The 16,896-nt window shown below is 40.3% G+C and overlaps 2 protein-coding genes across 2 annotated transcripts in view; one reads left to right on the top strand and one right to left on the bottom strand.

Moving 5' to 3' along the window:
* znf385d (zinc finger protein 385D) overlaps positions 1 to 16,896 on the bottom strand; it is a 100,424-nt gene that overhangs the window by 38,645 nt on the left and 44,883 nt on the right. The window contains exon 3 of the mRNA XM_044035105.1: positions 8,208 to 8,315. Coding sequence (XP_043891040.1) covers positions 8,208 to 8,315 — 108 coding nt within the window. The remainder of the gene's footprint in view (positions 1 to 8,207; positions 8,316 to 16,896) is intronic.
* Positions 2,256 to 3,922, top strand: LOC122775270 (tetraspanin-8-like). The gene has a single exon (XM_044035106.1). It carries the CDS (start codon positions 2,259 to 2,261, stop codon positions 2,952 to 2,954), a length of 696 nt encoding a protein of 231 aa, XP_043891041.1. The 5' UTR covers positions 2,256 to 2,258; the 3' UTR covers positions 2,955 to 3,922.

Raw genomic sequence — 16,896 nt, 5'->3', positions numbered from 1 at the left:
AATAGAATAGAATTGTATCTGAATAGGGACAATACAGTGAACATACTTCCAATATAAACAAATACAAATTACCAAAATGGACGCCAAAATTCAAAATGGCCGACTTCCTGTTGAGTTGAGGCCATAGTTACTGACGACTTCTTTGTTCGTCTTGGTCTATAACATCTTCCCACCAAGTTTCGGGAAATTTGGCGGAACTCAATTTTTCCTCTGTTTTCACCCTAGGGGGCGCTATAGAGGTGAAAGAAAATGAGGTGGAAAATGGAGATATTGGCATTCTCCATGCCAAGTTTCAGAATTCTGACTTAATCTCAAAATTCATGCCTTTTTTCTTTTTACATGTGGCCCTAAAAGTTCTTTCTTCAAATTCCGACTTTAATCTTAGAATTCTGACTTCAATCTCGGAATTCTGACTTTCTTTTTTTTTCCAGAATTCTGACTTTTTTTTCCTCAGAATTCCGACTTTAATCTTAGAATTTGACTAATCTCAGAATTCTGACCTTTCTTTTTTCCAGAATTCTGACTTTTTTTTCTCAGAATTCCGACTTTTATCTTAGAATTCTGACTTTAATCTCAGAATCCATGCTGTTTTATTTTATTTTATTTTACATATTCTCTTCCGTGCACCAAACTTTAATTTATTGCGATATTATTTTCATCTAAAAACAAAACAAAACCCCAGGTTCTACAGTTCGTATCTTCTGACCTGCCTGTGACGCTAAATAAAGTAAAATGCACTAAATAACCAGAATAAACCTCGCTGCTCTGTGGGAGAGCAGCTTGTAAACAAACTGAAACCTGGAAGGTAAAAAAAACCACCACAGGTTTAAATGGTTTTAAGATGGTTCTGGTTTTTAATGTGTGTGTGAGTCAGGATCATAAACCTGGACTCAGGTCTGTAATCTGTTGATCTGCTGCTTTATTACCTATTTACACGTCCTGCACACGTGCACTGCTCAATTCATTCCTTCATCTCAACTCGTGGTAAATTTATCCCATTTCTTTTTTAAAGCCTCCTGGTTTTTTGTTTTTTTTACAAGCTTTTAATCCTAAATGGGATTTTTCCCTGATTGTAGAAAAATACAACGTCACGTCTAATTTAAAGCTGCCATTGGCACGAAATCTGTTAAAAACACAAGAAAAAAAGAAAAACATGTAGATTTTTCTTCATCTAATCTTCACGCTTGTTATCTTTTCAACCTGCTTCAGGCAGAGTTTCATCTCTGCTGCTGAAATCAAAGCAGGAGTTTGTTGTTACTCACCGCACACAGGCCTGGATTATATACACAACAGCATGTGGAGTCATTTTTGTGTGGATGAAGACACTTGTTATACTTAAGGAAAGGTTTTTAAGAACAAAACAGTTCAGTTTCTCTGAGTTTAAGGCCTTAATTTGCTGGGGTCGAGTGGGATTATGACATCATCGTTTTCCCCCAACACCAGGTCCACGTTCTGAGATTTTCACCTGAGTCTGGGACCGGTCTCAGTTTCTCACATGGACGAAATCAGTCCATACTTGTGTGATGAACTGTCATGTATCAGATTTAGACTTTTTTTGTCAGGTGTGTTTATACAGATGTGTAAATATAATTTAATCATATTTCTTACAGGTCGTGCTGAAAAAAAGGATATAAGACACTGTTTTAACAGAAATGGAAAAAAGAATTCTGACTTTTTCACAGAATTCTGACTTTTATTAATCAGAATTTAGACATTTTTTATGATAAGAAAGTTTTTTTAACAGTATTCTGACTATTTTTGATCAGAACTCTGACTTAAATTTCAGAATCAAATCTATTACATTTACACCTATATAAACACACCTGAGCAAAAAAGTAGTCACAGTCCATTTCGTCCATGTGAGAAACTGAAACAGGTCCCAGCGTGAGAAATACACGACATGGGGGGGAAAACGATGATGTCATAATAATAATAATAATAATGATAATAAATTCTCTGTGTTCTAAGATTGTTCTGGTCGCTGTTGCAAATGAACAAAATAAGAAGAATGAAGACAATTAACTGAACAAAAGTATAAAAGTCTGGATATGGCCTGTATCCACTCTCTTCCCTCCCTGCTGCGTGATAACATGTGGAGTTGGTGTCATGTGAACCTGGAAGAACAACTTCTCCCCGTTACTCCCTCAGTGTCACACCCACAACTTTATGGTTCAACAGTTCCCACCCACCCCTCCTCATATTCATGTCCCTGACAGTCCAGGTTTCAGTAGCTGTGTCTCCATTGTAGAGTAAAAACCATGGCGGTCAACAAGTTCATCAAGTACTCCCTCTTCACCTTCAACTTCTTGTTCTTCCTGGGCGGAATCGTCATCTTCGGGCTGGTGCTGCACGCCCGGGCCAACAAAGAACGCTTCCAGATCACTGACAACCATCTGCCGGCCATAGACCTGCTGGTGTTTGTCGGCGCGGCCATGGTGATCCTGAGCTTCCTGGGCTGCTGTGGAGCCATCCGAGAGAACCGCTGCCTGCTGGCGCTCTTCTTCCTGGGCCTGCTCTCCGTGCTGCTCATGATGCTGGCCGTGGGAGTGATGGGAGTGATCTCGAGGACGGCAGCCGCTCAGGAGAAGATGAGGCTTCACGTGACGCAGCTGCTGCCGCTGGGCAAGCTGCCGGCCGGCGACCAGGTGGCGTTCCAGCAGATCGAGAGGAACGGCTTCTGCTGCGGTCTGTTCAGGGGGCACCTGGACTGGGGCGAGTCGGAGCAGGTCCCGCGCTCCTGTAACTGCACGGACACGTCCAGGGATTGCACGGCCGTGGACGGACGCGAGGTCTACGCCACGCCGTGCATGGTCTTCCTCATGACGTGGATGGACAGGGTGTCGGGCTCGCTCATGGGCATCGCGTTTGGTTTCGGCGCCGTGATGATTCTGGGCATGATCTTCTCGTCGGTCCTGTGTTGTCAGGTCGTGGCGAACAAGGGAAGCATCTTTTGACCACGCGAGAGGACAAATCACGTCCTTCTGAGAAGTTTCTATTCCTGTGTATTCATGTTTATACGTTCTGTAGATTCTAACAGAGTGTCTTTATTTGGACATTTTTAATGATTTATTGTCACAGTAAAGTGTGTAGTAAGAAGAGGAGGCTGCTCTGTAATCAATAGGACAGTGACTAGATAAACATAAAAGTAAGACAAACAGCAAACTCACTTAAATACACGTTCACCCACTGAATTAAATAGAATATATCAGTTTCAGTTGTTCTGAAAAACAACAGAAAACAACTCGAATTGGAGCAGCAGCCGAGATGAAAACAGGAAACAAACACGACTGAAACAGTTTTCTATTAAATATACATTATAAACACGGTGACTATCTTTGCAAGTGCTTGAATTTTAATATTGTGCTGTCAAGTTGTAAAAAGGTGCTTGAGTTTTGGATCAAGTGCTTGAAACGGTGACCATTTATCTCACAATCTTGACTGAATAGTTTAGTGTAGAAGCCTCTCAAAAAAAACCCAAATGGACCACAATCAGAAGACAATCTGTCAGTTTTTAGAAACTTCCCCTTTTTTAGTGGAATTCTGGGATTTTCCATTTCCGGTGTCAAATCGCTTCTACCTCTGGGGGGGCGCTACATTAGGGAACCCTCCTCTGGGTCATATTTTATAGCAAAATGTGCTTCGTTTTCGTCTTTGTAAATGTATTTCATACGTAATCCCTTTGGGTTCATGTGTAGTGTGTTTTTCTTGATTATTCACACGTAATAAAATGTTTTTGTTTACGGTGTGGGACATAAATAAGGCGACACGAGTTCTTCATGCAGTTAATTGGGTTGAGTTGGTTCATGTCAGTGAATGTGGGTTTCTTTCATTTTGCTCATGTTTTTTCCTCAAATTGAGCTCCTGTGACGTTTCTCATGAGGATTATTTGTTATTATTTATGTTATGTTCGTGTGTGTCTTTAGTCTGTTGGCTATTTGATTTTTACCTGACTAACACACTAACTGCATCCACCCTCAGCACTTGTTCATCTGTCCTAATGCATTTTAAAAATGGAATTTACTCCATATTACATACAACTAACATTAAAAGTAATAAAAACTAAAACATTAACCAATGAAAACAGGCAAACCCGCACTTAAAACGAATCAAAAGTTACACATTTCACAAACAAAAAGTCAAAACTAATGAAAAACCCAATCTATTCTAACCTCGGTGTGGAGTCAGACTCATTTTGTTGTCACCACTCGTCATGACATCATTGTGTGTTTAAATAAAAAGGCGGTGGAAGGTGTGAACGGTCCTACTGAAGACTGGATCACGTCGATCACCGGCCTGGACCAGGACAAAGACGCGATGGTAATCAAAGTGATTAGTTTAGGGAGGGATACAAAGAACGTGTGCACTATAATCGCAGAAAGAAGAGTCCGAACCTCCAGACGACTCCGTCTGCCACTGTGGTTTCGTCATTGTTGAGATAATGACAGCGTGTTTCTTCACACCGAGCCCTGATTTGTCCCGCAGCAGCAACAACAAAAGGTTGTTTAACGCGTCTCTCAACGACCAAACTCTGTCGTAACCTTTAGAGACTGTGCTCCATTCAAGTCCAGTATTTCATTATCGCCCTCACTGTGATGTGATCGTTCCCCTTCAAATCAAACACAGAGTTCCTGCTTTCAATCACGTCAGTCTCTCAAAGGATGGATTTGTCGGATTAAAACTCCGCTTCTTAAATGTCAATATTTTCTGCTTTCTTTTGCTCCAAATAACATAGTCGTCATTAAAACTGAATCCTTTTGGTTTGTGAAACATTTTCACAAACATGTCATGGTCCAACCTAATCAGTTAGTCAAGAATATGCTGAGACAAACGATTTGATTGTGAAAATAATTGTTAGTTTCAGCCCTGACTGTATTTCATTATTTTTCTCTTGATATGAAAAACACAAAAACACAATTAAAGACTAGACCCAAACAAACACAATAATCTCGGGGAATACATTCTATTTTGTTATCTATGCCAATTTAATGTCTTTATGTCTTTCAACAGTATACAGTATTCTAAGAAGTACCTTCTTGTAAGCTATAGCCATTTATATCTTATTTGAAATCTTATTTTGTTGCTTATTTTTATGTAGATTTTGTATTTATCTCATAACTTCTATGTTTTGAGTTGTAAAGTGTAAAGATAGAATCCTAGCTAGCTAGCTATAAGTTTGGTTTCAAACCAAACTTCTAGCTAGCTAGCTAGGATTCTATCTTTCTTTCTAGCTATCTTGCTATCTTGTCATCTATCTAGCTTTCTAGCATTGTTTATGTTTCTTCGACAGTAAATATACGAGTATGTTAAAGCTCTTTAACCCGGAATGATATTTTTGATGCTAAAATATAACTATTATTGTTACCAGAAGTTATTTGACAACAAAAAAACTTCTGGATCAGAAATCTTGCGCATCGACGTTCAACTATGCATTTACTTGATATGACACAGCATATTTATTAGCAATAAGTTTAGACTAAGATCCTCATTCCACATACATCATGATAGCAAGGCTGCAACTATCGATTATTTTCATAATCAATTAACGTGTCAATTATTTTCCCTCTTATCGAGTACTTGTTGCTCCATAAAAAACTACCAAAAAACATTCTCAAATGTCTTGTTTTGTCCACAAACCAAACTTAATCCATTAATCCAACGTTTTTTGTGTTACATGGAGCAAATAAACTGGTTCTAATTCATTAAAAAAACACTCCCTAATTCGCCCTACATAATATGTCGTAAATGAAATAGTCTCGCAATGAATAGAGAATCTCAGAATCATCATACCATCGTTATCATGTAGTGTCGTCGAAATGACCACCCAAATCTGTACACATATAAATGTGTCAATAAAGTTCTATAAAAAATGGGACCACATGGCCACACCTGATTGTGCAGCGACATGTTTTGGTCTTTTCAGTTTGTTCCGGGTTTACACGTCTGCCGCTCTGGCTTTACTTCAAGACTCAACACATTTATAGTCGAGCAAAAAACAGAAAAAAACCAAGAACCAGAGAGGGGAAAAACACTTGACTGATGACACGCGTCCCCTCTTCGACCTCCCCATCCATCCCAATAATCCAACTGTCACAGTTGTGGAGCAGTAAATCACAAAGAACAACACGCAGATTCAGAGCAGGGAGAAGAACTGAAACAATAACAGCAGTGTAAAATAAAACAAAGCCTGATTTTATCATTTTAATTACATTTTTGTGTGTGTCTTAAATCACTCTGTGTTCTGTATAAGTTCACGTATAAGATGCCGTCTGACTTTACAGAGCTTATAAGGCTTCTTTTTCCTCACATCTGCTACTCGGTTTGATGAATCACAATCTCACAGTGATATTAAAATTGCAGCCCACGGTGTGTGATTTCTATCAGCCTTTTGTCTGATTCGCAGTGTTAAGAAAAAAGAAAGAACTCTGTATATTTCAGCTCTTTCCTGGATCAGAATCCTCGCGCGGCTCGACACTTTCTCTGTTCCGTTCTCAGCCTCAGAAGAAATCAAATTAAACTCTCCACAGCCTGTCGCTAATGAAGGGGAGAATTTTAATGTCGTATCAATATTCCTCATGCATCACGCCTTTCATTATCACGGCATGCTGCTATGTTCATTTGCATACTCTACTTGGAAACTGGTTTCCCCTATCACATGTATTTATATTCCCACAATATACATAACTGTGGTTCTCAAAACTTTTTTATACCAAGCACCACCTGAGAAAATAGTAACACTATTATCACCAACGTTAAAATACAGTGGTGTATCCATTCCGCTCTCTCCACAATCTCTTATCAACTGTTGGCGGGAAATACAATTTCGGTTGACTTCTGACCTCCAACAACAAGACTGAGTTGATTGCTGTCGCTCCTAATGCTGTGTTCACACCAGACGCGATTGGTCACGTCACTCCGTGGGAGGGCTGGCTGCAAGTCGCCGTATTTTTAACAGAAGTAACGGCCATTTGTTGTACTGTCTATGGTGGAAACCATCATCTTGTGTGGATTCACAACACACCATGTGCAGCTGGACAAGAGTTTCCCCGTTAACTTTGGGAGCAGCTCTCGTCCATTCATGGAGCTCCTGAATTTAATGGGGAAACTCGCTAAGTTGTGCTGTGAAACCACGAAAGACAACGGTTTCTTCTCTGTGTGTTAAAGTGTCATATACTGTAGCTCCGAGTGTCCACACACAAAAATAAGGTTTAGGGTTAGGGCTAACCCTTTCCCCGAGCCCCTGCATCTGGCTGCTGGCAAGTACGTGACATCAATCGGAGAATCCCAACGCTGATTGGTCAACGCGTCAAGCGAAAGTTGAAAAACTTCAACTTGAGCATCAGACGTGACACAAGGCCCGGACGATCGCGTAAAGTTTTCGGCTTCACCACTTCCCTGTCCATGGAGGTCCGCAACTTGGGTGTCATTATGGACTGCACTCTATCATTTCACAAATCAAATCTCTTACCAAATCTGCCATCCTTCCACCTCAGAAATATCTCCCCTGACTCCGGCTGTCACTCCCCAATTCTGTCACTGAGACCCTCGTCCATGCATTCCTAACATCACGCCTGGATGACTGCAACGCCGTTCTGTTTTGGGGTCCCCCAAAACTCCAACATGTTCAGAACTCTGCTGCCAGGGTTCTCACTCGGCAACACATCCACAGCCCCATGCTGAAACATCTGCACTGGCTCTGTGTTAAGTTCTGGATCATCTTCAAGCTTCTCCCCCTCTGCTACAAGTCTCTCCATCCACTCGTTCCACATCTTTCAGACCTCCTTCATGTGCACACTGTCCCTCCCAGAACCTGAGGTCTGCTGACCTCGGCCTCGTCTCTATCCCCCAGCACCTGCAGGCGAAACTTTGGTAACAGGGCTTTCAGTGTTGCTGCTCCAGGCCTCTGGAACTCACTCCCTCTGGCTATTCCCCAGGCACCAACTCTGGGGTATTTTAAATCTATTTTGAAGCAACACTTGTTCCTACTTGTTTTTGCTAATACAGTTCCTTCCTCGTAACCCTTACCCGTGGTTGGGGATGAAGATGGAGCGAGAGATAAGGTGACTAATTATTTAGTTAGGGTCCAAGCAAGAATTTGATCACCAAAGTCCACCACATAGAGACAGATAAAAGTAGATTCTTTTCTTTTTGGGGTGCCTTTCCTGTTTGGCAGGATTACTCATGATTCCCTTGTAAGAAAACCCACTCACCTGTGAGTTAAACCTCAGCTGGCAGACGCTGCAGGAGACGTGCTTCCTCTTGATGGTGGGAGGGAGACCGAGGGTGTGATGGAGGACGGCCTTCTGCACCGGGTCCATCTGGAGACACACAGAGGGAGGGAGAGAGACGGAGAGAGGCCAATTAAAACAGTGCTAAAGCTGATCCGTAAATCAGCTTCACTCCTCCATCACTCACTCGGCTGTAAAGAGAAAACATGTTGCTTGGAGGTTTTTTTTTGTTTTTTATGAAGCCAAAGACATTCATCTCTCACAGCTCAGACATTAACGCAGACTTTTACGGATTGATGTGCTTTCACCACGACACACAGCCCCTTTTTCAACATGGGGCTATTACGACAGCAATCGTAGGTAAATCCTAACAAACAAGTCTCCAAAAGAGACTTCAATTTAGCCTAGAAATGAGCTTTGTTTGTGTAGCCACAAGTCATAAAACTGCCATTGTTCTGGTTATGTTGTGTTGCTCAAAGCTCCAGTGTGGTGTAACTTCTGAGTCATTAACAAAACACAACAAGAGTTTATTCCGTCAAACTACTGAAGTCTCTTTTTTCTGGCAGTAGAATCCACGTCTGAAACTTTTCATTGGCGCTTCTTGGCATATTCAGGCAAACATTTGCAGTTGTCTCACCACTGCTCGTCATGATGTAAAACAAATCATGTGGAACTAGTTTCGCTAAAAGCTTAAGTTTACACACTGAGTCAATACAGAGATGGTCCAGAAGAATATTCGTCAATAAATAAAGAAAAACATCTCCTTGCATGCACCTCAATCTCAGGTATGGGGATTCTGCACGATATCAAAGTTGTTCTTAGGACATCACTACTCCTCCGAGTTCCCGGTCACGTTAAATCATTTAATGTCAAATTTGTTTGATCTAAGAAAAGAGACTAAACTGAACTCCAAGTGAGAATCACTAACTGCATGGCTCTCACATTAGCTTGAGGTGAGTAATTGCCGCTTGGCTGTTGGCTAATTAGCTGTTGGTTAGTTAGTTAGCTCTAGCATTAGCCTCAGGTGACTAATCGCTACTTGGCTGTTAATTAATTAGCTGTTGATTAGCTCTAGCATTAGCCTCAGGTGAGTAATCGCTACTTGGCTGTTGATTAATTAGCTGTTGGTTAGTTGGTTAACTCTCGCGTTAGCCTCAGGTGAGCAATCACTACTTGGCTGTTGGCTAATTAGCTGTTGATTAGCTCTAGCATTAGCCTCAGGTGAGTAATCGCTACTTGGCTGTTGATTAATTAGCTGTTGGTTATCTCTAGCATTAGCCTCAGGTTAGTAATCACTACTTGGCTGTTGGCTAATTAGCTGTTGGTTAGCTCTAGCATTAGCCTCAGGTGAGTAATCGCTACTTGGCTGTTGATTAATTAGCTGTTTATTAGCTCTATCATTAGTCTCAGGTGAGTAATTGCTACTTGGCTGTTGATTAATTAGCTGTTGGTTAGCTCTAGCATTAGCCTCAGGTGAGTAATTGCTACTTGGCTGTTGGCTAATTAGCTGTTGATTAGCTCTAGCATTAGCCTCAGGTGAGTAATCACTGCTTGTCTTTATCAACAAACTCATACTATATGTGTATGACACAGCTGTATATGCACGACAGGCTACATTCAAACTAAGTTGTGCATTTCCTCTCTTCTGGGTGAGTGGGTGAGTGAGTGAGTGAGTGGGTGAGCGCGCACACACACACACACACACTGCACCTTCACCTTCACCTGTTGTACAATGGGATGTGCTCACGGCTCCAGTTGCTGCTGGTCCTGACTCTGTGTGGTGACACAGCTTTGAGGAATGAACAAACACCTGTGTGACACACACACAAACACACACACAGACACACACCCACAGACACACACACACCTGCCTCCCCGAGAAACGACTCAATGGGAACCACTTGTGTGAGAGAAGGTGGAGGAAAAGTGCAGCATGTGTGTGTGTGGGAGGATTAATCTGCCTCGACAACAACAACAACTGTGCTGCAGAGGGTCATCGCAGCGACGCGCCACCGACACTTTCTCCACTCAAATTCTGCAGAGGTTAAAAATGTCTTATATTAAAGTTAGAAAAGACAGTGCTACTAAACTACTACTCAACACAGTAATTATGTGTAGTATTTTTCACATTTCTAGCCTTTTTTCTCCAGTCATTAACACACTATTACATAAATTATAATACATTATGGTAATTCATATTTTTGATTGATTTTCACAATTTAGACAATAATTACGACTCACTTTGGGTAAAGAAACAGCAAAAACCTGTTTTGTTTTTTGTTTTTTAGCTTCTTAAATGTCAATATTTTCTGGTTTCTTTGCTCCAAATAACATATTAATCACTAAAACTGAATAAGTGTGGTTTATGGAACACAATTCAACATTTCATGGTCCAAACAACTAATCAAGAAAATAGTGGAGCAGATTATTCCGTTCCATCTTTTATGTAACTAACTTAGTGTGAGTTAAAAGTTTAGGTACACACATGTTTTGCTGTTGATAAAACTGCATCACAGAGTTGTTTTTGTGTCATTTGTGATGCAGGAAAAGTAGACAGAAGGACAGAAGTGAATGATTTATTCACTTCTATTAATTATTAATTGGTTGTTTGGGCCACAAAATGTCAGAAAATATTGATCTGTGTTTCCGAAACCTTAAAATTATGATTTTTAATGATTTTCCTGTTACGTGAAGCCAGACACCAGAAAATAATTATTAAAATGACATATTCAACGTGTCCTCATAGTAGGACACACACTGAGAACCATGACTGTTGACACAGCAGTGACGTGTCGCTTCTTCGTTCATATTTTTTTTACATGTTCTAATAACTAAATTAAATCATGGAGATGCTGTCGTGACAGAAACCTGGTCCAAGGCTTGGCCACTGATGTCTGACCCAGTCTTACGCCACAAAGTTGGACACAGTCTGACCAGACAGACTGAAGAGGAAATATTAAAAAAAACAGTGAAAGAGAGTTAAGAAGATCTGAGCGAGGAAAAAACTGGAACTAAAGCTGAGTGAATGGAGTCTGAACAGAGACAGACTGTTAAAGTGGAAGTGGAGACAGGTTGTGGTAAGAGAAGCATGACAGGTGAAACCAAGAGGAGAGGACAGAAGATAAAACCTCACACTGATGGACTCTGACACACAGAGGAGGAGAATAAAACCCGATACTGCTTCTGACTCTGAGGTCACGGCGAGGTTGATGTCCAGGTTCAGGTTCAAAGACGGAGACGTTCAAACTGATTTGGGCTCAAAGGGGGGAAAGACTTTTGATGCTGAGACACAGAGACAAGCTCCGGTTTGGACGCACAGATAAGTTGAGGAAACAACAGGCTGGTTCTGGAAAGTTCAGACTCTAACATCAGATATTCTTAACGCTGATGCCAGAAAATGTCCAGAACTTTGATGCATGTACGGAAAATGATCATCATTTGCTTTTCACATAAAAGCGTCAGATGCTTTTAACACAGCAGGGACATTTCTGGAACGTTCATGTGAGGACACAGAAGACAGGACACTCAGTGGATTTTCCTGCTCTGTTCTCACAATTTGACCAAAGGAGAACTTCAGGAAAACATCTGGATCATTGTCCGTGGTTGGGGATTGGCTTGAAAATTATTATCAGACATCAGCGAACACGCCAAGATCTGCCTATATAACCTTTGACTAAAATGTACGTATATCTACATCTGCTGCGACATGAGTATACAAAATATTATGTTAATTATCACTACAGAACTGACTTAATAAGTTAAATCTGCAGTTTGGCACAGTTATTGGTATCAGTTATCGTCCCAAGCACTCCCGATATATCGGATATCGACATATCATGCATCCCTTATTCGTGGACATTCATATTCTTACAGCTACTCCACAAAATCTAGTGGAACTGTCTGAAGAGTGCAGTTTATTATTAATAACAGCTTTTAAACGTCTAGTGTCTCAAGATACTTGAGTTTTCTCTGTATGATCTGACATCCAATTTGACTGCAAAAAACTCATTAAAATACTGTTATACACATTATAAACAATATATAGCTACAAATATTTTGGAGAAAGCACCGAATACGTAATATGTACGCGTACTACAGTTGCATGAATCGATTATTACCTTTTTTCTTTTTTCGTTGGTCTGTTTGAAAAAAGAAATCATTAAAACTGAAAAGAAAATTGGTTTGTTTTGACATTTTATGGACCAGACAAATATTGAATAATCAACAGATGAATCTAGCAGCTCTACTTGAATCATTAACAAAAACCTATAAACCCACATTTTTTTCATGCTGTAAATGGTTTAAAATGGTACATTAGCAGATCATTGGTTACGTTAACCGTTACGTTTTTTTTGGCGTCTGTTAAAGAACAAAACAAGGTTTTGTTTCAGCACTGTAAAATATCATTGTAACTCGATGTTTGCTGCCATTTCCTGGTAACTGTGATCTGTTTTCGTATAATCTGACAACATTGTTTCATAATCACACACTCATACGCTTCATTTATGTGTTCTTCTTCTCCCGCATAAAAAAACAGCGACGACTGTCGCCGTTCGAGAGAGCGAGTCGCTCATGAGTCGCTCATGAGTCGCTCCGTGTTGACGCTCACAGCCGCACGTTGTATCACTTAGTCGTCCTTGGTGGGTGTTTGCAGACACTGAGGAACCCCACTGTGGAGCGCCACATAAAAGAGTCTGAAGAATGACATTTGTGCCGCAGCACATTCAGTGAAGGGGAAGTCGTTCTGACACAGCGTGTGTGCGTTTGCTGACGCAGAATATAGACAAAAAATAGAAAACAGATAAAATGAGCTGCTCTGCTGAGGAGGATGGACAATACATTTAAAAAGAATGGAATTTACACACTCTCAGTGACAGTCAGCAAAATAAAACTTCTAAAATACACAAAACAAGTACATATACTGCAGGAGAAAAGCTCACTCATGCACAGTTTAATCAAGTTAAGACCTTAGTCGGACTAAGACAGGCGGGCAATCGGACAACTTGCAGAGTATACATGTGGAGGAGAAGATCGATTTATTGGCTGTGTACGTCTGACTCCGCCTCTATAGGTGGCGCTGTATCTCTCTATAAGCTAGTGCGTGTTGAATCAGTTTCCTGTTAAACCTTAACGTGACCATGAAGCGGCGAGATAGACGGCGCGATGGATCGTTCTGTATGTTTCGTACCTGCTGTACATGTTAGTCTGTCTGAAGATGTATGAATCCTGACAACAGTCCTGCAGTTTATACGTCGTTTTCTGCTACTTCCGGGTCAAAGACCAGGGAGGACGCTAGTCTGACTCTAGTCCGACTAAGCGTATACCTGCAGGAGTAATCAGACTATGAAACACATTATCCAGATATGTTAGTCCGACTAAGACTAGCTCAATTTTAGTCAGACTAACATGTTTATATGCCATGAAGGGAGCAGTCACACTCGCTTTGCTACTGGAGAAGTGCTGACTCAGCTCTTTTAGTGTCTTTTAACTTTTGTCTTTACACGGCGAGAAAAGGCCAATTTTTTTGTGTAGCACATTTCAACCGAAAGGAAATTCGAGGTCCTTGACAAACAATATAGAAAACATCATGAGATATTGCGAGAGCGACATAAGACGACACAAAGAACAGATGCATTCAAAGAGAAATCAAAGGGTTGACCTGAGGAATGAAATGAAGAAATGAATAAGAAAAGAAACTGTGCAGAGCAAAAAAAAAAACCAAGTCTGAATTAATTTAAGGCTGTGGTAAAAAAAAAAGACTTCTAGAGTCTTCATTCTTGCTCATATATTTTAGTTTTAAACAGGAATTCTAAATCAAAGATAATCTGTAATAATCTGCTTCAACCTTTGACATGTTTGTTGTTGTTTTCCGAGATCTTTATACTTCAGTTGTAACGAGTAGATATTTTGAGTTACTGTTTCTGGACGTTCTCTTCTGACCTCTGGCAATAACAAGGCACTTGTTTTCCCACAGAACTGCTGCTAACGGGGTATTTTCTCTCTGCTCTGAACCACTTTCTGTAAACCCTGGAGATGGTTGTGAGAGAACATCCCAGTGGAGCGGCAGTTTGTGAAACACTCAGATCATGTTCAAAAAGTCACTTAAATCACTTTTCTCCCTCATTCTGATCCTCTGCTGGAATTCCAGCAGCTCGTCTTGACCGTGTCAACATGACTAAACGCTGTGAACTGCTGCCATGTTTAGACATTTGTGTTGTAGAAGTTGAAGAGTGTGTGAAGTGCCAGTCAGTACTCCCCTTATCCATGTCAGTGCGACGGTTTTTACTAAGTCATTAAACATGTTTCAGTAAAGTAAAGATACCAGAAGTTGTTGTTCACAACATCTATTTAAATATTTATAAAACATGACACATTTTGCCAACTTGTATATTTAGATTATCTTTAACATTTCCAACAATAACAATAACTACAACCATAGTTTTCCATTGTATTTGGTCTCCAGGATACAAATGTGGCCAGAAGTCAGCAAATATAACCAAACATTAGAGACAACTGTGTAAACACGAGATAATATTGTTCTTGATTAACAATAAAAATGAAACCTCTAGACTCTAAAAACAAACACTAGTTACAAATGGTGTTGGTGCACCCTGGGAAATGATTATTCTGGGCCGTAATAATGAATTGGACAGATAAACCTAAACAGAGTGCAGGCAAGTACTCAGAAAAGTTAAATTAAGAAGGGCCCAATTCAAGCACTGGGTGTGTCTAAAAAAGTGGCTGGTGAGAATCCAAACTAAAATATCTTAGTTGCTGGCCTTTGAATCAGGTGAAGCTCATTTTAGGTCCAGTTCTTTCTTAATAAATGATATACAAAACAACAATTAGAACAAGGAAACCCGATCATATTCAGTGTGTATATATATGTATATATATATACATATATATACAAACAATATATATATATACAAACAACAAACAAACAACAAACAACAGGCTTCATCGCCAAGCAAATAACACACACAAAGCAGCTGTTTGTGCACAGACTTCCTTCACATAATCCACACAGGACTGATGTCGTGTCTGTTGTCAATCAAAAAACTGGCTCCGCCTTTCAGACACTTCCTCCAATCATCACAAAGAAGCCCAGCACCCCGACCACTGCTCCATTGACTCCAAGAGAAGCCGAGCTTCCGCGGAAGTGGTATTTTTTGCGCCACATTTGTCCAATTAGCTTCAGGTGGTTTTAATGCGGATGCTGCTACGGGAATACGGAAATCACATGAGCCGGGACAAACCGTGAACAAACTAGTGACGCGTTCTAATCTACGTTCTAGCGCACGTTTAGAATTGAAATGTAAATACAACACGGAACATATTTGACTTTGACATTTTAGAAGAAGCTGAACTTCATTTACTGTCTTAGGCTAGCGATTGTTAGCTATGGCTAGGAATACCAGTCAATTTCAATGCTAAACATTATGGATTTTGTGCGTTTACAAACAGTGTAGCAACACGTTCACGGATCAAATCTGAAGAGTACTATGTGTACGACTAATTTACTAGCATGTTTATACAAGTGACTTTCCGAGTTGGGAACTTGGAAATTCCAACTTCTGGCTACAACTGGAATGCCTCATGAGTTAGCAACTAGTTGCAAAACATACACAGTTTCCTTCCAGAGTGAAAAAAAAGCTAAAGAGCTAAAGAGAGTGAGTATTAAATGTATGCTCATCATGTCACCATAAGCACAGCAGTAAATGAGTAGTGTTATTGCTGCACGTCTGCCGGATGTGTAATTAAGGTAGTGTGAGCTAATAAATTCATGAGATTAAATTTATGAGGCAATAATTTTGTCAGTGCAGTGTTTTTCGGCTCCGTTAAGATAAAAAAAAATATGATTTGAAGTGAGTCGGTCGGCTCTGTGGAGCTTGAAAACTCACAGTCAACAGAACGACATGAAACGGAATCATCTTATGTTCGCGCCTACGTGAATATTTGCATATTTCCCCTGAGGGATATGACATGTAAATGTACATGGAGATGATACTGAGCTCATATAAAAGCTTTTACAGCTTTGGCTGTTTGACCTTTTTACACCTACACCAAAAAAAAAGAAAGAAAAACAAGACACATTATCATGTTTTAACAGAGAACGCATTGAGTGAAATAAACAGTTTCAGCGTTCTGAGTGGGTGATATCAGGTGGGAACCGTCAGAATAACAGAGTAGCTGTTATCAGACACTTGTGTTCCCTGATGGTATTAACCACATCTGTTTTTATTTCACTGATATATGCACAATCAGCATTACATAAGACTGTTACACAGCCGAACAAATGAGGCAGGAGTTAAAAGACGTCCTTCAAGTGAAAAATTGATGATGATGAGCAGTGGAAATGTGCAGCAGCTCTGTCACTTTTTTTTTTTTTAATCAGGAATTCTGGTTTATGTTCAAACTTGGAGGTGGAAAGTTCAAACCCAAACCTTGAAAAACCTTTTTGAGTTCAAATACAGCCAAGAAGCACCTCAGCCAATTTGAAGCATGTGGTCCCGGAAACCCGATTAGTTGTGCACATGTGTTACGTGTGGCTACTTCCTGTCAAAAGAGACTACTTCCTGTCTTTACCATAGTTGCAGGTGATGTTTGTGGCCATTAAATCCGTTCCATAAACCCGATTTATTCTACCCATGAGCTAAATTTTGGCTCC

The sequence above is a fragment of the Solea senegalensis genome, linkage group LG9, assembly GCF_019176455.1.
Source record: "Solea senegalensis isolate Sse05_10M linkage group LG9, IFAPA_SoseM_1, whole genome shotgun sequence".
In the NCBI taxonomy this organism is placed as follows: domain Eukaryota; kingdom Metazoa; phylum Chordata; class Actinopteri; order Pleuronectiformes; family Soleidae; genus Solea; species Solea senegalensis.
Note: the sequence above shows the minus strand (reverse complement) of the source record. Positions and strands in the feature narration are given on the sequence as shown.

What these genes read in the sequence shown, in the direction of transcription:
- LOC122775270 (XM_044035106.1), top strand. Translation starts at nt 2,259, where the DNA reads ATGGCGGTCAACAAGTTCATCAAGTACTCCCTCTTCACCTTCAACTTC.